The sequence below is a fragment of the Gorilla gorilla genome, chromosome 19 (genome assembly GCF_029281585.2).
Source record: "Gorilla gorilla gorilla isolate KB3781 chromosome 19, NHGRI_mGorGor1-v2.1_pri, whole genome shotgun sequence".
Lineage (NCBI taxonomy): Eukaryota > Metazoa > Chordata > Mammalia > Primates > Hominidae > Gorilla > Gorilla gorilla.
Window position 1 is genome coordinate 39,465,685 of NC_073243.2, and position 24,197 is coordinate 39,489,881.

Here is a 24,197-nt window from a genome sequence, read left to right on the forward strand (position 1 = left end):
GAGCTGTGAGCTGCGGGGCTCTAGGCTCTGGCATCTGTGCATTGGGCCTGCCCAGCCTGGAGCATTTTTATTTGTGAGACCGAAAATGCTGATGAGCATTGCCACTTTAGCCGTTCAACAATAACAAAACCTTTATTTCAACCCCATGGAAGAAAGGCTATATTTTACTTTTTTTTCCCCCCTATTTTTGGTGTGTATGTGTGCTATGAGTGCCGTGTGTGTGTGTGTGTGTGTGTGTGTGTGTGTGTGTAGACGGGGTCTCGCTGTGTTGCCTAGACTGGTCTCAAACTCCTGGCCTCAAGACATCCTCCTACTTTACCCACCAAAAGTGCTGGGATTACAGGCATGAGCTACTGTGCCTAGGCCACTTTTTTTTTTTTTAATTAAATGATGAAATTGGTCAAACAAGAAATCCCATGCGACTTTTACCCACAATAGAGTACCTCGTATATAATCACAGTCAGTCTCTCGTGTTTTTTTTTTTTTTCACTCTTGATCTCTTTTATATAACCTCTCTTCCCTTCTAAGAAATCTCTGTGATATCCAAGACTTTCACTCCCATGTCAGTTTGGCAGCCTGTGATTCTGCTCTCCTTCTTTCCTGGTAACATCAGTCTTGAATGAGCAGCAGTGCAGGCAGATGCCCTTAAGAGTTCTGAGTATGGCCTGAGTTTTGAGAAGAGGACGCTTCTCAGTTCCTGCTATTTTATTGGCCGTGGTTTGGCTTCCTAGGCAAGCTCAGTCTTCACCTGAAAATCCTACTCAACACTGGGGACAGAGATCTCTTTAGCCATGGGATACCAACTTTTAGAACTAGAGCTAGAACTTGAGAGTACACTTTGTCACTCTTTCTTATGCTCCTCCAAGAAATACACATTTCCTTAGAATTGTAAGTGTAATCACATTTTATAAGCTGAAATCTCAGAGTACCTTTAGCCTTCATGAGCACAACCTTGTTGGGGATATTTGGGTTGTATTTGTTTCTCTTTTCTACACTCACATGTTTGCCTATCTTGACAGCCTGTTGGCCTAGGCAATAATAAAGCTTCTGTCGAGGTGAGCAAACAGCTGATGGCATAGGCGCACAGAGGGGACTCCTACAGTGGCTGTCTGTAATCTGCCAGGCTGGTGGTCAGAGCAGGCGAGAACAAAAGCCAGTCTGTTTGCAGGCAAATTGGAAAATCAGTGTGTTAGTTGTGTTCTTTTCTCTTTGCCTTTCTTCTGACAGAAAGGGAGAATGCTCATCCAGCAGTCCACAGAATTATTCCAGGCAAGTGCCCATTCCAGAGACTCACTCACCTGACATATTACTACTGGAAGTTGAAAAGTCCCCACATTTATTTGTCTGAACTGCTTAAAAAGTCACCAACAGGAATTCTTCTCAAACTTGCCATCCAAAATTGAACCCCGCTGGCCCAGTGTTTTGACTTGTTTATATTCCAGATAGCCACTCACGTAAGTTTATCTTTTTAATGCTGATGGGGGCCAAGAAAGGAGTTCATTTGCTTCCTGGCTGGGAAATTCAGGAATTGCATTTTGGGCAGCATATTTTATAGTATGTGTGTAAGTATTTCACTGCTTTTCCTCAGTTTATTTTTTGTGAGAGTTCATTGAAAATGTCCAAGGCTGGGCACAGTGGCTCATGCCTATAATCCCAGCTCTTTAGGAAGCCGAGGTGGGAGGATCACTTGAGGCCAGGAGTTTGAGACCAGCCTGAACAACATAGCAAGACCCTGTCTCTACAGAAATAAAGAAAGAGGCAAAGGCAGGAGGATCACTTGAGTCCAAGAGTTCAAGGCTGCAGTGAGCTGTGATCTTGCAGTTGCACTCCAGCCTGGGTGACAGAATGAGACTTTGTCTCTCAAAATGTATATACAATAAAAAAGAAAGAAAATGCCCTAGACATAATTGGGTCTAAGATTGTTAGGGCTTAGAGAGCAGAGCTCATACCAAGTAGCCTTGTCCCAGGATAGGAGAGGGAGTAGACTTATTAAAGACTTCTCTGAGTGTCTTGACAAATATCTCAAAAGGCTGCTGTGCAGAGATGATTATATTCGATGTGTGAAGTCTTGAGTAACTTTCCCTTTAGGCTTCTAAGAGAGAAAGTCTGTGAAGGAAGGGTTTTTGAGAAGAAAAGACTTTCTTGCTCTTCCTTGTGTTGAAGTTAGCCTTAGAAGCTTAGCAAATGGCTTTAAATATGTTTTAATTTGAGCTTTGAAGGTCTGAAACTAGGCTCTCATTATCAGTCTTTGTTATTTTTTCAAAGCCTAAAAGTGGTCTGCTGATCATGAATAAGAGAAAGGTGTTTGGTTGGATATGGTCATGGTGTTCTTATTGTAAAGTTCATCATCAAAAAAAAGTTACAACTTTAGTGGCCATTGGAAACATCCTGAGCCAGAACCTTAGATTTAAAATGAGGATTAGGTTTAAAATAATCTTGAGTGAGGGTAGTAATTGGCATTTGATATATTTTTTTCCCAAAGTCATTACCAAAAAAAATTATATTTTGTTTTGTTTCTTTTTAAAGGAAAAATTGACTAAACCCAACAACTGCTACTACCAAAAACCCTTTAGCCTCTAGCAATCCCTTTTGTCTTTAGCACTTATCATGCTCCACCTCGTATTATTATTAAATTATGTGTGCATCTTTTTTGTAATGAGACTCTAAATGCCCCGAAAAGGAAATTTACATATCTTCATATATACCATAGACATTAACAGAATGATCGGGACATAACAGCATTTAATACCAGTGTTGATTAAAGCTCTTTTTTTAATTAGCTGAAAAACCTATGGGCCAAGAATTGTGTCAGTACAGGAATCCGTATTGAGCAAGTCAGTCTCTGTCTCTGCTGACACAGGAACTTACAGGCTGATGAGGAAGCGTCACCATCGTTGAAGCAGTACACCTGATACTTCACTTGACTTTTTTCTTTAAAAAATAAAACTCATTTTTAATTGGTCATTTCATATTAAATCTCAGATTGTTCAGAGAAACAAGAATCAAGTAGCTAAACTATTGATTTGAAAATGTTGCCTGGGCAACACAGCGAGATCCTGTTTCTACAAAAAATAAGCTGAGCATAGTGGCATGCACCTATACTCCCAGCTACTTGAGAGGCTTAGGAGGAAGGATTGCTTGAGCCTAGGAGTTAGTTTGAGGTTATAGTGAGCTAGGATTGCACCACTGCACTCCATCCTGGGTGACAGTGAGACCCTGTCTCAAAAAATAAAAATAAAAAAATAAAAACAAATATGAGGGAAAACATGGAATACTAAAGGTATATTTTGTTTCATTTCTGTGCAGAAGATCTTGTAAGATTGAGTATCTAGGTCCCCTATACAATGCCTTTCTCTGGCCACGTCACTCTTATTCTAAACCTAATTTGACATATTTCTCTATTTCTGATTTTAAAGGGGCTAATTTGTAGAGAAAAATAGAGTGAGAGAGACATTTTCTAGCAAAACCTAAAATACTGAAGAGAATCAGGCTGCCTAGAAGACCCTAAATCCATAAAACATCTTTGGATCTTATTTTTGCCAAATCTCTCACCAGAGCACTAATAGATATCCTAAATTAAATACTATTTCTCACTTCCTCTCCTTTTCTTAACCATTACTTTGGCAGAGAACCTGTTCAGAGGAAACTATCCCAATAGCAGATGGCAGGAAATAGCAGGAGGCAGACTGAATAATCAGCCTCTAAAAGCCACTAGTATTCATCTGTACCCTTGACTCTCAAATATAGCATGGAATCCTTTAGCACTAGGTTTTTGTCTCACCTTTTGCTTTTTAAGAAAAAGAGTTTGATTTTTGTGGGGCCCAGCGATTGGCCTGCTTCCTGAATGATTCAGGAAAACATAGGGATTTCAGCTAACATGATATAGTATAGTATATGAGGGTCCATCCTAATCAAAGTAGATAAATAAAAAGAGGGACTACAGAGCCCTTTCCACCCCCATCTCGCAGCCCAATCTCCAGTCAGTCTTTTGTCATGAACCCCAGGAACAGGGAGTAGCAGCTTCCATCCCAGGTGTTAGCAATGTGCATGAACCAAGGCAAAAGCAGCATTTGGAATTCCTTTCCAAGCACTGTTCCTTTGTAGGTATACTATTACTGTATATAACTCATCCTGGGCTGCTTCAGACTTTTAAGACCCTGTGGGGAGCTATAGGAAGTAAGGGATAAACTGACGAGCTACAATGGAACTGTGAAGAAGGCAGTGTGGGATTGTGGATCTTGGAGGACATGAATGTTAAATTTTACTCAACTTTTATTTCTTTTCCTCTGTTTTCCTTTGACTCAGTGAAGAGTGTCCCAGTCTCTCCTAAGAGCCACAGGAAATATCACTGTTACTCAAAGCTGATTCTCCTCTACAGAGTTGCTGTGCTATCCTATTTTTCATTTTCCACATTTGTTTTAAACTTCCAAAGTTTCAGCTTAAGCTTCACGTCTCTTCTAATGAAATATCTGTTTACATAATGCCATGATTAGTAGAGTATTTTCCCCAAGTCATTTTTCATAAATCTATTAAAATGAGATGTTGAAGTAAGGGGTATAAGGAATACAATTTTTGTAAAATTTTTTGTTATTTATTAGTTTGCCTTCTCTTTACCATTTCAGACTTTGTGGTTAATAAGTTTCATTCTCAAGTTTTTATCAACTGTTGACTTTTATGAATTTCTGTCACATTGCACTCTGTAAGTATCTAGGAGAAGGACCTATCAATGGAAGATGTGTTTTAACATATAAGAGTTAACACCAGTTTTCTCTCTTCTTGTGCTTATTTAGGTTTCGACACAGCCCCAACTGTTGGTACCTGAGAAACTGGACTATCCACACCTGGATTAGGCAGTGTCTAAAATATGATGCACAAGACAAAGCCTTATATACCCTTGTAAATACGGTGAGTTGTTCCGTGGATCTGCAGCCTGTTTTCCTGAGTTTAGGTGATATGGTGTTTGTACCTATTGTAGTACAGCAAAGAATAACACCAGAAATAACTTTAAAAAATTATTTGGCCTCAAATATTCTTATTAACAGAATGGAGCTGGGTATAAGTTCATTAATAAATTTAAAAAAAAATCCTGTAGCTGCTACTTTTCCAAATATAGTGACTCAGAAAAGGACAGGTATAAGCAAAAGGAAGAACTCTGCAGTAGTGGTGGTCATTTCATTCTTGGTTGCTAAGCCTTAGATTTCTTGCCTGTTTCCTTCTGGTGAAGTATAGGGGAAAAACATGACCATGTTGCTCCTATGTCTTTTGAGTTCCCTGACTCCTCCCATCAAGCCTGAGAGCCCTCTAGGATTAGGATCTTTCTGACTGTTACACCACCCAAGAGTTGAGTCTTACTTACATTCCACTGTATGCAGTAAATACAAAATGAACAGAGGTTTAGAATGTTATTATTGTGAGTCTGAAGCTAAACACTAGTTTGAACCATAAAGATATTTTAACAGTCTTTTTATGAAAAGGTATTACGTCCATAATGTCACTGGACCCTGGAAGTTAGCACTGAAAAGGAATACTGATTTTGTTTTTGAGTCCCTTTCTGTGCAGAATGTTTTATTTCCATGACTTGGGCCCAGTTCAACTTAATATATATTATATACAGTTTGTTTGTGAGACATTGGATTGGTTATTGATAGTGGATACAAAAATGGGCAGTATTCTGTTCTTGCCCTCAGGAAGTTTACAATTTAATAAGGCAGATAAGCAGGATTACTTATAAATCTAATATTAGGCAAATGTAGGTGCCACACAAGAATATTTGTAAAGGCCAGGCACCGTGGCTCATGCCTGTAATCCCAGCATTTTGGGATGCCAAGACAGGAGAATCACATGAGCCCAGGAGTTTGAGACCTGTAGTCCCAGCTACTCTAGAAGCTCAAGTAGGAGGATCACCTGAGCCTAGGAGGTGGAGACTGCACTGAGCTGTGATGATGCCACTGCACTACAGCCTAGGCAACAGAATGAGACCTTGTCTCAAAAAAAAAAAAAAGGAAAAAAGAAAAGAAAAACAGTAAAAACAACTTGGAGAATTAAGATGAGGGAATCTGATTGGAAGGAAATAATTAAAAGAGACATGAGGTACCATTTAAGATGGTCACCAAAAGATGCATGCTTGCACGTGGAGATGGGCTGGCAGAAACAGTATTACCAGAGGTATATCTGGGTGAAAACAAAGACTCAGTCTGAACAGTAATACATTGCCTTTTTCCTGGGGTATAAGGTATGTTAAGGGAGGAACCAGGTAAGGAAGCGAGTAAAAGATTGAGCTAGGTCCCTGGATAAGTCCAATCAAGATGACAGCCTTGAATCTCAAGAGGAGGAAATGGAAGGCCCAGAGGAAGGAATGGATTAAATCTTGTTTTCTTCAGTTCAGAGTGTAATGTCACAGATTACACTCAAAGATTCCTATGATAGCAAAAACTAGGAGGGTCTAGAATTTTTGCTGCTTCTTGAGTCTTTTAGTGGAAAGGACATCAAACTAGAAATCAGAAGATCCAGGCTGTAGCCCCACAGGCTCCACTGGTTGCTGGTAACTTTAGGCAAATAACTGTATTCTTCTAGCTCTTAGTTTTTTCAACTCTAAGTCAAGTGGGTTGTAGTAAATCAGTGATTTCCAACTCTGGCTGCCCATTAGGGTCACCCAAGAAGCTTTTTAAAAATTGTAGATGTTTGCCTCTACTCCTGAAATTCTAGTTTAATTGATCTGTCTAGGGCCCAGGCATTGGAATTTAAAAAATTTTTTTAATAAGTTTAAATTTTTCTGTCAGTTTCGGGTTCACAGTATAGGGGAAAAAACATAATGTAGTTTCTTTCCCTTTTAGGTTCTTAGTTGAGACACTGCTGAAAACAAAAGTCAGATTAACAAAAGAAAAACAAGCAGAAGTTTATTAACACATGTTGTACTCATCACACAGGAAAGGCCTCAGTTCAAAAGCATTTCTATCTCAAGGCAGTGGCTTATGGCCTTGCTGAATAGTATTTCAACCAAGAGCCATAAATCCTATACAGTGACAAGACAAAGGAAGGAAAAGTTCCAGTCTTTAAAAGGTGGGAAAATGTGGGAAGATAGTAAAATCTGTTCTCGGATTCGTCTGGTGCCTGCTGATGCCTTCTCTGGGCTCAGAAGCAAGTGCTGTTCTAGGAAGGAAGGATTTATGTGCTGCCATCAGGCAATTGGAGGCTATGGCAGAGTCTTCCCCTGCATTTTCAGTGTCTTTAACTTAACATCCTCAATTATTTTGGGGAGAAATATTTTTGTTTCCTTCAACAGCAAAACTGAGTGGAAAGTACATAGATTTTCTATGTACTCCCTGCCCCAACACATGCATAGCCTTCCTCATAATCAACATCCTGCCCCAGTGTGGTACATTTATTACAATTGATGAACTTATGTTGACAAACCTTTGTCACCCAAAGGTCCTAGTTTACATTAGGGTTCACTCTTGATGTTGTACGTCCTATGGGTTTGGACAAATGTATAATGACATGTATCCACCATTGTAGTATCATCCCTCATCCCTGCCTATTCATCCCTCATTGGGTTTGCTTGTTTGTTTGTTTGTTTGTTTTTTAAAGCTCTCAGTTGATTCTCATTTGCAGCCTGGGTTGAGAATCACTGACCAGTTGATTTCTAAAATCCCTTTCAGCTTTAATGATTTGTCATCCTAAAATATTTTGGTTTTTAGCCTGCCCTAGGGATTAATACTGATTTGGATGACTGCTTTGAGAAATATAGACACTGGCCATGAGCTACAACCTTTAAAGCAGTGGTTTTTAGACATTTTTCCATTTCAGCACACCTGAGGCTACTATATATAACACCTGGAAACAGTGAGTCAGCTCAGTGGTGATTCAGTTGGGGGTTAGGACTGTATCAAAATCTCTCAAGGGGATATGAATATAGTTTGGAAAAATTCCTCAGGTGTTTCTACTGGTTGCAAGAGGGAAGAATGGAGCCCTGTGGGGAATGGTGGTTAACATTACTGAAGAATTTGAAACAAATAAAAATGCAGCCACAATCAGGATCATTGGTAGTAAAATGAGTATGCATGAAAATCACAAGAAGCTCACTAAAAATTCAGGCTTTTGTGCCCAATTCCCACAGATTCTGGTTCTATAGGTCTGAGACGTAGGAATCTATATTGTTAAAAACACTCTGAGAAAGTCGACATCCTGCAGGTGCTAAAGGGTCCACATTTTAAGAAATCTGAATTCTCAAGGATTCAGTTGTATGACACAACATTCTAGAAACTTAGTAGCAAATATTTGTTGGCATATTTCTTGGGACCTTAAAAGCCAGGCTAAGAACCAGAAAATGCTGTGGAATGTCTGCTTTCTCATGAGAGTCTGTTTTTGCATTGTTATTCGTACTTTATAAGAAGAGTCACTGAACCAGTTAGGGGGGTTGTGTGGGTTTCTTTTTTTCTTTTTTCTTTTATGTTTTTTTTAAGCTATGATGAGGTGTTAGAATTGGAGCCTTAGTTTTTACATTATCATTTGTCTTATATCAGACTCACAGTTTTCTCACCCTGACCAACAGTTCCGGTTACCAAACCTCATGAGTCATGGCTTCTGTTTCACTGTCACAGATGCTGTAAAATGATAGTCAAATATTTTAAAGCTAATGGTGGCAAGTTTTATTCTGAATAATACATAGGCATATATTACAGACTAAATTAGATAATTTTCTCTTTTTTTCCTGTTATGTTCATTTTCATTATAGGTTCAATATGGAATTTTTCCAGATAACTTTACATTCAATTTACTGATGGATTCTTTCATAAAGAAAGAAAATTACAAAGGTAAGAAACTAAGCCCAGATTCAGTGTTTATAGGGCTTCCAGCTCCCAAAGGGAGGTGTACAAATGTAGGAACTTCCCCTTTTTTATTTCTTAATAACATCTCTTCATTACTCTTTTAGTCAGAAAAGTTTTGATGATTATCATTTATGCAAAATTTTTAAAAACATTATTTTTATTTTAAGATAGAAAATATCAAAGTACATAAATGATTATGGAGGAAAAGTAAGTTAATTATACAGGCCAATCTAATTTCACTTCCCAAACTGACTGAAATGCAGAATATAAATAAAGGATAAAGTAAATTTATTTTTCAAGTATAATTTTGGATTCAGTAATGAACAGTTGGCAGAAATGAGATTTTTTTTTTTAACTGAATTTTTAGCCTATGCTCTTTTAAAATATTACTGGCTTGTTTGTTTATGTAAAAGAAAATCCCTTCCAGGTTCTTATTTTTCTACTGACTTATTAGATGACTACCTGGTCTGTCTGTCTCAGTTTCCCCATTTGCAAAAAGAACATAGAAATTCATGCGTATGGCCTCATTCAGAACCATGACATGTGCAAAACCAGCTGGGTAGGAACAGCTGCAAATCAGTGCTATTTTATAGTTATGAATATATGTAAAAATTGGTTAAAAAAATAATTCAGTAAGTAAAAAACATTTGTTGTGCTTGTGATATGAACAGGCACTACATTTTAAGCCATTGTTAATATTCTCTGCTTTACCACCAAGTAACTACAGAAAGGAAATTGTTTGACTTGATTTTCTTGGCCTCCATCTATGTTGTAGAATATCAAGGGAAAATAAAAATTGCTTAAAGCCTGCTCTCCAGGCTTTAATGACCAGCATTAATGTGCAAACAAATATTTTATGTTACGTGTTATACTCAGGGGCTTATAATTTATGAATGAGCATTTCCCACTCCCTTCCAACAAGTATTTTAAACTGAGCCTTATTGTCCTTTTTATAGTCATTATTTTGCTGTCTTTGAAATAACACCTGAGATTTAGGGTTTCCTTTAGCATTTTGTCCTCTTCTGCCTTAACAGTGAGAAGGTACCAGAGCAGAGAATAATAGGGCAGTCAGACCAGCCTCTCTGCTCTGCCTGTGAGGGTGACCTTGAGAATATATGTGTCTCCCTTATGCCTTAGCTCTTCTAGCTGGTAGACATGATGCCTTAAATTTGCATCACAGTTTGAGCCATTTTCTGGTTGAACTGTCCAAAATTCTCTTGAAGTAGGTGAAGCAAATAGTATTTTATCATTATGACGATGATACTGGGAGCCAAGAGAAATGAGTGGTTTATTTAATGTCCTTCAGGACGTTGGTGCAGTAGCACCTGATTTAGTTCGTTCTGGTATGTAAAATAGAAGCTAAAGGCTGAGGAAAAACCTTGTTTGTGGAAGAACTAGGGCCAGAGCCTAAGCCCACATATTTTACTTCTTAATTCTGTATTTTTTTTAACCATGCCCCACGTTTTAAGAGTGTTTATAGTTAAATAGAGATTTAGTAATATTACCTACAACTAATTTCCTCTCATTTTTACTTTCATCTTCTTGCTAGATGCTTTATCTGTGGTTTTTGAGGTCATGATGCAAGAAGCCTTTGAAGTGCCTTCCACCCAACTTCTCTCCCTCTATGTTTTATTTCATTGCCTGGAAAAGAAGACAGACTTCAGTGTAAGTGATCTTCCCTAAAGCAGTATTAAGAACTTTAGAAAAGGCAAGCAGGGGCTCACTCCCAAAAGCTGGAAAAAGGTGTCTGCAGCTCTGTGGCCAGGCACAACCAGGAATGTGTGTTTATTGTATACATTTTGGTTACTGGTTTCTAACAAATGGAATTGGAGGTTCTTCCACTTGAGAGAATCTCAAAAGAAAGTCCTCGTGCATATTTTGAAACTTGAGCTAGGCTGAGTGCACCTCAGACATTCAGAAATGGGTCATTGGTAGTCATTGAGAGCTGGACATGGCATGTCAAAGAGGCAGTGAGGCAGCTAACGTTGACCATTACCTGGGATATTAAATACTAATTATTTCATTTGTATCAGTATTTTCCTAAGGTTTCTCTAGGGCAGTTCCGTTTTGGAAAGTCTAGAATATCAAGTTTTGGTTTCAGATCTTAGGTTTGCATGTTTAATCATTGCTTATTGTTGTCCTAAAAATAGCAATAGCAATAACTGATATTTTAAGTAGCACTTACTTTACACCAGGCTATGTTCTTGTTTTAAATGTATTAATGCATTTAATTCTCACAACAACCCTAGGCAGATAAGGAGACTGGGGCCTAGAGATGTTACAGAGTAACCCCCCAGCTAGTAGGTAACGAAGCTACCTGGTAAAGCCAGTGAGTCTTCCTCTGCCATCTGCCCTTAACCTCAATTGTAAACATCAAAAATCCCAGTTTGGGTAGGAACTGAAGAGGTCATTTAGTCCAGACCACATTCTAAAGAGCAGATGGCATGTTATACCTTTCTAAGATGAGTGTCATAGTCTTATGATATACCCCACATTCATTATTAATTCATTAAATATACTGTATTGAACACATACAAATTCCATACATTGGCAAGTGCTAGTTATATAATGGTGAGCAAACATTTTCTGCTTACAATTTAGGAAGAACACAGAGTTTAAACAAAACAATCACAGAGATATAAAACTATGACTATCATGAACACTGCAAAGGAGAAATCTAAGAAAAGACTATATTATAGGGAGTTTTCTCTGTATTTTAAACTTAAATTGGTTAGGAAGGGCTTCCTTAAGGAAATATTTCTTAGGTTACTATTGAAGGATGACTGGTAATTAACTGGCTAAGGAGGGGAAGAACAGTCCAAAAAGAGGAAATTACATGTCCAAATGCCCCGTGGCAGAAAACTTAGTGAGCAGAAATGGGCTGGAAGAAGATAGTCAGTGTAGTTACAACAGAAAATGGTAGGGAGGACGTGGGGTGAGAGGGTTGGAGAATGTAGGCCATACTAAGCCATTTTGTGTTCGTTCTAAAAATAGTGAGAAACCCTTGAAAAGTTAGAAGCAGAGGGCATATAATAATCAAATCTGTGTTTTGATAAGGTCCCTCTGGCTGTACTGTGGATAAGCTATCAGAGCAGGGCAAGGATGGCTATGGTCAGACCATCTGAGAGACTACCATGAATCTCAGCAAGGGATAATGGTAGCATAGAGACCAGGATATGATGCAGTTAGAGAGTAGCCAATGGGCATATTTGGAGGGTAAATAACAAGATGAGGCAGGGAAGCAGGGGTCACATATTCTCTCCTCAGTTTCTGACTCATATGTCTGGATGGAAGGGGTTCCATGTGTTGTTTCCAAAAGGGAACTTTGGGAAAAGACTGGATGTTATGAGAAAAATCATTAATGTGACTCTGAACATGTTGCATTTTGAAATTGAGACAGTCACGAGATTTCACCAAAGAACTGGGGGCTTAATGGAAAGATCTGGACTGGAGATACAATTTTGGAGACTTATACATCGATGTGTAAATGTTTGCAAATGAGCTAGAAAGCAAAAAGAAGGGAAATCAGGAATGTGTTGGACCACAGAATCCACAGGAAGAGATGGTCTACTATGTAGAATGCTTCCAAAGGGGTAGGGTAAGATGAGGAATAAAAAAAGTCCATTAAATGCATTAGTGGCATGGGAGGCACTAAATCGTAAACTTTGTTTCCATATGAGTAATGGAGCAAGAAACCAAATTGGAATGGATTGTAGAATGATTAGCGGTATAGACAACTCTTTTAAGATGCCTAGCTATGAAGTGGAGAATAAAGCGGGGAAGTTGGGAGAATGAGGATTTGCTTTGTATTAATGGAAGAGGCAAAGCATAAAATGGAAAAACTTTGAAGGCATTGATGAAACCACACCTGAATTAGTCCATTATAGTGTCTACAATAGAAATTAAAGGCTTGGGCCAGGAGCAGTGGCTCATGCCTGTAATCTTAGTACTTTGAGAGACCAAGGCAAGAGGATTGCTTAAGGCCAGGAGTTTGAGACCAGGCTAGGCAACATAGCAAGACCTCATCTCTACAAAAATTGAAAATAAAAAAAATATTAACCAGGCATGGTGGCACATGCCTATAGTCCTAGCTACTCAGGAGGCTGAGTTGGGAGGATCCCTTGATCCCATAAGTTTGAGGTTACAGTGAGCTGTGATCACACCACTGCATTCCAGCCTGGGCAATAGGGCAAGACCCTGTCTCCAAAGAGAAAAAAAGAAAAGAAAAGAAACTAAAGGCTTGGAAGATATCTGTTAATTTATGTTGACACATGAATAGCTTCATATAAGCAGCAGTAGTTCCAGCCTCCCCAGACAATGATCAGAAAATTTCTAAGACAGTCATTGGTTTGTTTTCATTCATCTTTTTTGAAGTCCTTTAGAAGTATCACCATCCCAGTCACTGTCACCACCCTTGCTCGACTCCTAACACATCAAAGGTATCTAGTGCTTAGATATTTTAGTGTTCATTTGGCTTTAACCCCTACTACAGCCTGATACTATAGCTCATGTTTTTTCCCTACGGGGGGAAAAATGTTTGTAAGGCTCCTTATTTATTATTTGTCGGCCCCACTTTTCATGCAGTTTTAGGTGGGGAAAATCAAACTTCTTAAAGTGGTTTCCTTTTGAAAGTAAAATGACCTGGTTTTTAATTACCAGCTCTTTTATTTACCTGTGCTGCAGAAGTGCTTGGCGGGGGGCGTTGTTTTTCTTCTGAGGTCTTTGCTTTTCTCAAAGACTGGGGAGCAGCCTCAAGAAATGACACTTGTATTGCACAAAGCCTACTTACAGTAAAGAGGTTTGGGTGCCTATGAACATCTGGGGTGCCTCACTTGCCCATGGTTGTAACTGCAGCCTGCAGACATGATTCATTCTCTGCTTCCTCCCTAATCTCTTGGTGCAGAGACCAGTGCAGGGCAACCTGAGCTTAGTGTTCTATGTTTTGAAGCCAGAGTTAGGGCTCCAGCTCTGTCCAGTGTGTACTCATGTGGCACCAAGAAGATCACAGATCCCACTGGGGAGTTGCCAAGGCTCTCCCCTGGCCGCATTGCCAGGAAGTCCTCCAGTCATCATTGTTACTAGTCTGCAGCAGGTTTAGCAATGCTTGTGTTTTTGCCCTTTGTTTCCCCCATGTCTCTAAAGACTTCATTTTCATTAAAGCGTAATTTTGCACCCTGGGCTGAAAGAAACGATCACTGGTTCTGATTGCCTAATTTGTTTTTGAGAGGCACAAATCTATCTAAAAGCAATTTAATAGTGGTATTTATTCTAACACTCTGAAGAAGTCTTATCATTGCTAAATTCTTTAAAATTCAAAAGCTTGTTCCATCAGGCCACAGCAGTATGAGTGATTGTGGGGCTGACAGCATGTTGAATCTTGATTGTCTCAAGTGTCGGTTTAAAATGTACTCTTTATTTGTGTTTTGTTTTGCTTTTCTGATTGTAAAAGAAACGCTTATTCATTGCCAAATTTTTGGAAAATAATAAGATATACAGGGAATAAAACCAAAATTACTCATAATTTCACTGCCCAAAAATCCATTAACATATAGGGTATTTCTTTCCTGTATTTTTCTTTGACGTAAGTACCTTTTAATCCCAAAATTAGGATTATAATGTATATATAGCTTTGTTCTTCTTTGTTTACTTAATGCTATAACATGTTCTTTTCCTCATGTCATTGAAAGTCACATTTTTGTATAAAGTACTCATTGCTTATATGGATCATGATCCGGTATATTCTGTTGCAGTGGGAAGAGGAGAGGAACTTTGGTGCATCCCTATTGCTTCCAGGCCTAAAACAAAAGAACTCAGTGGGTTTCAGTTCCCAGTTGTATGGCTATGCACTTCTTGGTAAGCTAAATGATCCTTACAAATACCGTTCTTCATGGTTAGAATTGTTGCATTCTTCCAGTTCATAATAAAATTGTAATTTGATTTAAATTTACCAGTGAAATCCAATTAGCCTTCGTTTTTAGACATAAAAATAGACCTTGATGGCCTTACAGTTACTCCATAAGAGAGTAAAGAGGGTTCTTAAAACCTGCCATCACTGGCAAAGCAAGAACTAGTTCTGGTGGATATAGGTAATAATATTCAGTGGTAATCAGTCTGAAGAAGGGATAAAGAAAGAGATGCTCTGGCCCTGTTTAGGGAGACTAGCTAGTAGAATCTTTTCCAGTATTAACAAAGATCTTTCTGTCTCTTTAGATCTAAAGTCCAGAAGGTAAGAAATTAAGAGTTAGAGTTGAACTTGTATCTTTGGTATTGTTTTCAGGTAAGGGAAGATAAACTAAGAGCAGAAGTAGTAGCACTTCAGGAAAAGCGGAGTGGTTCATGGGTACCATGTGATTGCACCAGGAGGTGCAGTGGTGGCTTTCCTCTTGTGCCCTGATTGCATTGAAAATCAGACAGGTTAAGAGGACAAAGCCTTCTGAAGAGTGGCCTCGGAACCTGGGTTGTGTGGAATCTGGGTAAATAAGATTCAACCTAAATGTAACGTCCCGATTTACAGACGTTTATTAAATTTGTGTTATTTCATTACTCTCCCATGTCTCTTAAGTAGTTAGGCATCTCTCAATTATACATTGCTTCTGCTTACCTTTGTTTTTTAAAAATCATAAAGTTATAGCAGTTTGACTGCTTTTGAAGTTGATCTTTGCCAACAGAATGTAGTGTGTTATTCTTGGTGCCGATTCTGATATAATAACTCAGGAACTTCAGAGTTTATTGACTGTCTATCAGACTAACAAAGGAGTTGACCACTCTTTTTAAAAATAATTTTTTCCTTATTTGCCACGTACTTTTGATATTGATTTACATGTATTTTCCTTTGCTTTCAGATCAGCATTCAGGACTGTCATACAGCCTGAATTGGTCAGAAGTGACAGGGCAAAGAATATGTACTTTGTTGTGGTTTGTGAGCAGAGGCCCTGGTTCTTTGTGATAGCAGCCATCAGATCAGAAGCTCTTTGCTCTCATTGTGTCATTTGCCATGCAGCCTCACTCAACCCTGATGGAAGCAGCTGCCCAGAATGTAACTGCAGTCCAGCCCCAAGCACCTTAAAGGTCTAAAATTAGCTGTCGCCTGATAAGCTTTGTCTGTTTGTGTCCTACTCTGGCTTTCCCAAATCCTTCTTCCCAGGAAAGATAAAAGAAGGTGGATTTAAGACTGGGCAGCTCAAGGTGACTTTGGTCATTAGTGCAGCCAGGTTCTGTGCCACAGGAATACAGACAGCCATCTCCCTACCAGAAGACCCTGCTATCTAGCATCCACATCTTGAACTCCAGGTGTGATGGCTTGAGGTACCCAGAGAAACATTCATGTCCAGAGATCCAAAAAGATCATGAGAACTCTGTGATTTTAAAACTGATGAAACTCAAAGGAAAGAAGGGAAAGATGAGGGTTTTTTTTTTTTCATAAGGATTGGGTGTTTTGAAGGATTTCAAAAAATGACAGACAGTTCCTAGCAGGGAAAGTTGTTGGATGTTGACAAAATTTTCACAGTAGGAAAGTTGTGAGATTTCTTTTTCTGGGGAAGATTTTATTCTTGAAACAAAAATTGTATCTCAGTTGACTTGTTTTTTAAGGGTATCCTTACCTAGAGCCATATATGTCAGCCTCTCAATTGCCCTCAGCCCAGTGGTTTATATATACATCCTCAGCCCAAATGAGAAAGAAGAAAACTAAGTTCATGTAATTTTGCATTACAAAATGGATACAGTGAATTTTACCACATTCGTCATTATCCATCTGAAGTGTCACCGAATGAGATGAGTCTGTTGGTACAGATTTAAAATGATCCTTCTCTATTTCTAGAGCTGCCAGGTGAACATTCACTTGGGCCTTCAGGTCCTCAGTCTTAGAAATGGTGGGAAGACATGGCTGAGCATTGTTTATTGTTCTTTTTGGCCACAGGGAAGGTGGAGTTGCAGCAAGGGCTACGGGCTGTGTACCACAACATGCCTCTGATATGGAAACCAGGCTACCTTGACAGAGCCCTTCAAGTGATGGAGAAAGTGGCTGCCTCCCCAGAAGACATAAAGCTGTGTAGAGAAGCGGTATGTTCTTCAGCTCTAAGGCAGTGAGATTTAGCCGTCTGTTTCCCATAACCTGAGCTTTAAATTTGTTTTCATTGTCTTTCCACTACCCCTACTTTCTATATGTCTATAGAATAGGTATTTATCAAGTCGAAAAAATGCAAAACCACAAACATTTTCAATGCTCCTGACCAAAGGCACTAGAAAATATGATTAACATTGATTTATAGTTCACTGTCTAGGAAAAAAAACCTATTCCACTGCCTCGTCCCTCACCTCCTTACCAAAATAAAAAAAATCTCAGTGGGAACTCAAGAGAGGGTAACATTTCATTTTAAATATGTTTGGTGTTTCTGTAACCCCATGTAGTCCTGAGAGGCTACATAGCATTTTTCCCCATAAAAGTCCTCAAGAAATGAATCTGGGGACCAGAGATGGAACCATCTTAAACCATTCTGTGTGAATGTGTGATGCTGATGAGATCTCGGTCAGATGTTTCTTTCAAAGTTCTAAGGTGTTCACTTTACCAGGATGAGAACACTACTCTCCCACCAGCCCCAAAGCTCATGCCTCTTGGTCACCTAGGACCCTTGATGGTATGGGGTTGCTCAAACTCCAGGAGACATGATGCGCCTTACACCCCACAGGCAGCTGCAGTGTCTGCTCCTGTCCAAACAGCTTTTACAGCCAGTGTGAGTCCTGAGAAGGACATTGGTTGTCTTGTTACCATGGCGTAAAGGTCACCGTAGAGCCACATATTTGTTTTTTCTTGACTCTGGTTGCTAGGACTCATCCCTTGGCTTTCATTTCAGTCCTGAGGTGGTCAGGTCTGGTGTCTGTCCTGTCACCTTATACTTATGTCTAGTGAATCATTATGCTCTTTGCCAGACGTTTATAACAAAGGATATACATTTCTCACTATACTTGTTTTAACCCTGCTGTAGTCAGTACTGGTGATTGAAAACACAAAATTATACATAAATCCTTTGTCAGGGAAATATTCCTTCCAATCTCAGCCAGATTTGCATTCTTTGCATTCTAACAGTAGAAAATGAGTTCACATGTCAGCAAGAATGTGCTATGTGTCCAGTTTGGATGTGATGTATTAATGGTATTAAAAGGCCTTGGCATATTTTTAGGATTTCTGTTCTGATATGACATAGACAGGATTAATTGGCTTCAGGTAGGTGTTTCTACTGGCCTTGCTGTTGTTAATATCCCATTTCTGATGATTAGGCCCTCTGTGGGTCAAGGGAGATATACCTCAAAGTGAAAGTAGAGGGGAGAGGGGTCAAAACAAAGATGCTCTGTTTTTAAATTTACTTCCTAAGTCACAGAAATCACCTCATTCAAATGAATTTCATGTCTCCATCTCTGGTCTTTGCCAGCAGCTTATGTGGATTACACTGATCCTTAATTTACAGATACCATGTGAGCTAAAAATCTTTCTGAGGGGGAACCCTTGCCTGTATCCAGAGGCTTTAACATACACTTAAAATGGCCATTGGTTGGTTGTGTTCTGTAATTGTCTATCCCTTTGTCCCAAATCCAAACTGATTGAGGAAGAAAGACATGGAAGTGGGAGGTACTTTAGTGCCCATCAAGCATAATTCCTGGATTCCTGTCTGGCTAACTAAAAGCAAACTTAGCTGCCATTGTGCGGATTCACTTATACAAATAATTCGTAGCTCGCTTATTTGGCATTTTGTTGTTTTGTCTTTGAGACAGGGTCTCACTATGTCACCCAGGCTGGAGTGCAGTGGTGTGATCATGGCTCACTATAGCCTCCACCTCCCAGGCTCAAGCAATCTTCCTGCCTCAGCCTCCTTAGTAGCTGAGACCACAGGGGTGCACCACCATGCTTGGCTTTTTTTTTTTTTTTTAAGTGATGGAGTCTCCCTGTGTTGCCCAGGCTGGTCTCAAACTCCTGGGCTCAAGCAGTTCTTCCACATCATCCTCCCAAAGTGCTGAAATTACAGGCATGAGCCACCATACCCAGGCTAGCTTGCTTATTTCTACTATTTGTCTTGTACTGTTTTCCACGCCATCTGATAGGGTGTTTATAATGTGAAAAAATATAACCATTTATATTTCTTACAATTTTATAAGAGAAATCTTTTCACAGTCTTTTAGAGCTCATTCTTCCTTTCTTTTGCCTTCTCTAGCCTTTCTTCACCATGTGCTTTTGGGCCATAAGACATTTGGTTGCTGACCCTCTTTCTGCTCCACAGCTCGATGTGCTGGATGCAGTGCTGAAGGCTCTGACTTCAGCTGATGGGGCTTCAGAGGAGCAGTCCCAAAATGATGAAGACAACCAGGGGTCAGAAAAACTGGTGGAGCAGTTAGACATCGAGGAAACAGAGCAGTCCAAGCTTCCTCAATACCTGGAACGATTTAAGGTGAATCATAGCAGAATGTGTCTCTCTTAGCAGTGCATAAAACACACTTCTCTCCTGTGGTGATGGATAAGCATTCTTTCTGCATCAGTGTCACACAAAGAGGCATTAAAAACTGACATCAAAAATTACATTTTCATTGCTTTGCACAGGAAGTGGTCTTAAAAGAAACCAATGGAATTTTTATGCTCCTTTTTGTACTTGAGCTAATCGGTCACAGTTTTGTTCACTAAGGTAGCATGTCATTACCCACTTATTCCTGATATGCGCCTGTCAGCTGAATAATTGCTTGCCTCCTCATAGCAATAACCTGACTCCCACCCCAGGTGGAAAGTATCTGGCCATTTCTCCATCTTGCACTAAATGTGCTTGATAACCTAAAAACCCAGTTAGACACTATAATGCCACATTTGAGTATGTAGAGATAAGACATGGGCGTCTTTCTTTGCTCATCTTTGGCAGCTTTGTGTTGTTCTCTTGTGCTGCATAGAAGCTGTAAACAGTTTGCACTGTTTCTTTCCAGAACAGCCCTGAGCACTCAAGCTACCTTTGGTAGCTTCTAACTCTGTACATCCCAAAATGCTCTGTGATCAGTGTCAGGAAAGAGCCGTGTTCAGTGTTTGAACTCTTGGCTTCTTAGCTGCTTTGATTCTTGTCTAGTGCAAAGGGGGAAAAAAGTGCTGTCAGAATGGGAATTCTTGGTACAGCAAAAAACTTTCCCACTTATTTTGTGTAACTTGTGTCGTTTTGGTACTGATAAGATGTAAACTTTGCTAGATTATTATGTTTAAATATTTTCAGTAATTAGAACTTAATTCCCAGTGTTGTAAGGAGGAGCCTGTTGTATTTTTAGCAGCAATTTCTCCCAGTACTTCTATAAAGTCATTGCTCAACTTCCCTCTTATAATTTGAAACTGAGAAAGAAAGGTTAATCGATATTCCCAAGGTACCCAGAGAATTGGCAGTATAGCTGGGATGAGAATTTGCATGCCTGCCCCTTCAGGCTCTTTGCTTAATCTTGTGTTATTTAGAAAGGCTAAAGAAAAAAATCTCCTTAGCCCCATATATTATGATTCATTGCATTCACATTGACCAAGGTTGCCATACCATTCTTAAAAATTAAAACTTCCTTCTCTTGTTTCTTATATACTTTGCCTCAGAGAATAGAAACCTGTGCCTGCATTAAGTTCTCAGCCCTCTTTCCTCTACAAATGTATTTTTATGAAAATTTTAAAAAGGCAAGTATTTATTGACTACTAACTGCGTGTTGGACACCAGTGCATTTCTCCTCGCAAGAGCTCTGGATGCTAGAGACCACCTTTCTCATGTTAGATGACAGCAAAGCTGAGAAAAACTAGCCCAGAGTGACTGACTTTAGGTTTGAACAAAAGTTTGCCAACTCGTAGTTTAGTCCTCATTCTGGTGTCCCAAGCTGTCTTGTTGGCCTCAAACCCCACCCACATGGAGAGCGTTATCAGAGAGAGATCATTTTCGTTTTACATTTCCTTTTCTTCCTGTTGCCTGATTTTTATTAGTCAGAGGTCATTTGTTTGGGAGCCATTTTTATATGATTGACTCTCACACTAGGCCTCTGGCCCCTCCTGGAGCCTAGGCACCCTGCCCACCCCCAACCCTGTTAAGCAAGCCTCCTTTCCTGTGCCAATGAGTGGCATTTGTTTGTGGAACATGGGGATGTGTGGTATAAGCTACAGCTGGCCCCGTAAGTGGCCCTCTCTCTAATGAGAGAGTACATCTTAAAGTACTTAAATAGATTAATGTTTTTAATACTTACTTCTCCAGGAACACAACACCAACCAAACCAAGCTGCCATTTCAGATGGAGCTGTAAGCAGGCAATACATAAAGACTGACCTCTGCAGTCTTAGAGTTCCTAAGACCCAATGCAGTGGAGCACAGCAGGTAGACGCTTCTAACGGTGCAGGCACTCAGGGGAGCTATTCCTTGAACTGATTTCCATCTGTTGAGAGGAACGCCAGAAAGGCAAATAGTTGTTTCAGTTATTCTGAAGGCACATGTATGGTTGGGCTTGCTCCAGTTATCAGATGCCTCTGCCATTTTGTTTGCATATTACAATTCTTATTTTTGGAGTTTGCTGCTTGGTTTGGTTAGGTCAGGGTGGAAACATAGATTTGTTAGAGGCTTGCTGTCTTTGTGGTTTAAAACAAGAAATTACACAGGGAGACACAGCATATGGAGTTCCATTTACTGTTTGTGAGTGAAAGGGGAGAAATCACATGTGGTGCATCTTAGCAAAATTGCCGAGCTGAAAAAAATAACCACAGCTAACAGCACCTGGATGAAAGGCAGCATGACCATTTCCCAACAAAATGGTTTTTTTCTACCAGCAAAATGTGTGGTTATTTTGCAGGTGACTTCATTCTGGGCCACTAGAATGAGGACTAAACTACGAGTCAGCAAACTTTTGTTCAAATCTAAAGTCAGTCACTCAGGGCTAGTTTTTCCTCTTTGTATCTTTCTCTCACTTCTCTACCTTTCTTCTCATTTTTCCCATTTGTTTCCAACAGGCCTTACATTCTAAGCTTCAAGCTCTGGGCAAAATTGAGTCAGAAGGTCTTTTAAGTCTGACCACCCAGCTTGTCAAGGAAAAACTCTCCACCTGTGAAGCAGAGGACATCGCCACCTATGAGCAGAATCTGCAGCAGTGGCATCTAGACCGTGTACAGTTGATCCAGAGAGAACAGCAACAGAGGGAGCAAGCGAAGCAGGAGTACCAGGCTCAGAAAGCAGCAAAGGCATCTGCCTAATAGGGTCCCCCAGGGCCCCACCTGTCTCACAAGAACTTCACTCAACCCCGTGCCAGGACTCAGCAGTGGCCTGGACAACAGCCTCAGCTTCCTCTACCCATCTTCTTTTCTTAAAGCAGGCTATGTGCCCTACATGGCAAGGCACCATGACTGCCCATCGAGATGCCAAGAAGGGCTATGGAACTATGCAGGTGGCTAGTGGTCGGACTGAAGTCACCAGCTGAATACCTTAAGGAGGACTCTTGAGGCTCATAATGGAGTTCCTGGGGCACAGGGATTAGTTATGAGCATTAAAGTTCCTAAGACCCAGTGACAGTACTGGGAGAAACCAAGGCTGAAGAGTCAGGTTGAAGCACAGGCTTTTGTTTTTTGTTGTTTTTGTTTTTTGAGACAGAGTCTCATTCTGTCACCCAGGCTGGAGTGCAGTGGCGCAATCTTGGCTCACTGCAACCTCCAACTCCCAGGTTCAAGCAATTCTCCTGCCTTGGCCGCCCGAGTAGGTGGGATTACAGGTGCATACCACCACACCTGGCTAATTTTTGCATTTTTAGTAGAGACGGGGTTTCACCATGTTGGTCAGGCTGGTCTCAACCTCCTGACCTCAAGTGATCTGCCCGCCTCAGCCTCCCAAAGTGCTGGGATGATAGGCGTGAGCCACCGCGCCCAGCCAAGCACAGGCTTTTGAATGGTCTCCCTCTTCCCAGCCCAGGTACATGAGGCCAAGGTGAACTGTGCATCCTGAGACCTTGTGTCCCTGAGTCTCCTCTCTCAGTGCAAGCTGCACTGTGAGCTGGCTGTGGGATACTCACACATTCCCACATTCTCCTTTCTGCCACATCTCGCCCTTCTGGACCTGCACTGGGAGAAATTCAGGACAGGAGTGAACTCAAGGCCATGAACTCACTGGATTTCCATTTTTAGGCACCCATAGGGACGTTTTTAGGATGTAAGTTTCTGAGGAGAAAGCTAGCTCTAGCATGAAGCATTTTTGGATTGGCTTCTCCATCATGTTGGGGTAACATTTTTTTTTCCATTTTTTTTTTTCCAAAACATCGTCTCAGCTCATTTATCAAGTAGGTAAAATGAGCCTTTTGTGTACACACAGAGGCACATGTGCACGCACACACAACTTGTGAACACACATTTCTGTTAAAGAAGTTAGAAAATGAGAGATGGGTTGGGGCTTGAAGTGCATCAGAGGTATGAATGTTGTAAAACTGTCAGGAGATGTAAAATTCCTGTCTGAAGTTTCTCTTCTGTGAAAGGGTTCAGGGCAGATTTTGCTTACTATGTAGTGTTGCCCTTAAGTACAGTGGTGTAATTTTATTCAAGATTGTGCTCTTCTATCAAAAGCCTCTGGAAATAAATGTTCCAGGATCATGTTAGTGTACTCTTTATCTTTGGGGAAAGGGAGGAGGGAGAGGGACTCATTATTGTTACTATGATTTTGAGGAGTGTACTTTAAACCCTCCCCCATTAAACTATGGGATTTATTGTAATAATGATAACTGCCACCACTAATATTTATTAAGGACTTAACTGTAGGCTGAAAACCCAAGCAGCCCTATGAGGGAAGTACCAGTGTCCCCATTTTATGAAACAAAGCAGCTCTCCTGCTGCTCCTCTCCCTGCCTGTGGCCTCCATATAGAACCGCAGTCAGGATCCAACACAGGGCCCTTTAGACTAGCAAAGCTGCTGAATCTTACTTAGGTAGAGGACCGTGACCAAAAGTCAGTTCCAACGTTTTGGTTTACCAACGACAGGAGTTTTTCAGCCACTCTCTTATTACATTAAGAGGAACATTCAACACAAACAAAAGGGCAACTTTTGCCCAGTAAATTAATGACTGTCACAACATGAAGTATCTGGTTAAGGCTTTGGCTCATCGTTTTGCCTTCATTTTTCCTCCCTCTCCAGCCCCAATGTACTTTACTTCTCTTCTTCACCAAAAGAGACCACTTCTGCCACTGTACTGTGGTCCCACAGGAATTTCCATGTTCCCTCCTCCTCAGGATTCCTTCCACGCTTGTGCCCCATTTCTCAGGACTCTTGGAGTCTTTCCCTTCCAAATATTCTGCCCTTTCCCCATGTCCTTATCTCCTGAGCTATAGGATACTCTCCTGCCTTCCTTCACAATTGGCTCTTCC

General features: G+C 40.2%; 1 protein-coding gene across 4 annotated transcripts in view; it reads left to right on the plus strand.

Annotated features, from left to right (window-relative positions):
• MRPS27 (mitochondrial ribosomal protein S27) overlaps window positions 1-23,429 on the plus strand; it is a 100,535-nt gene extending 77,106 nt beyond the window's left edge. For 2 of the 4 annotated variants that reach the window (XM_055367029.2, XM_055367030.2), the window contains 8 exons: window positions 1,228-1,269; window positions 4,791-4,905; window positions 8,735-8,813; window positions 10,378-10,493; window positions 14,579-14,681; window positions 16,747-16,889; window positions 19,100-19,267; window positions 21,810-23,429. In XM_055367029.2, the coding sequence (XP_055223004.2) occupies window positions 1,228-1,269; window positions 4,791-4,905; window positions 8,735-8,813; window positions 10,378-10,493; window positions 14,579-14,681; window positions 16,747-16,889; window positions 19,100-19,267; window positions 21,810-22,049 (1,006 nt within the window). In that variant the 3' untranslated portion in view covers window positions 22,050-23,429. The remainder of the gene's footprint in view (window positions 1-1,227; window positions 1,270-4,790; window positions 4,906-8,734; window positions 8,814-10,377; window positions 10,494-14,578; window positions 14,682-16,746; window positions 16,890-19,099; window positions 19,268-21,809) is intronic. The other 2 variants (XM_004058678.5, XM_055367031.2) reach the window with 1 other exon arrangement.
• Window positions 23,430-24,197: the final 768 nt, after the last annotated feature.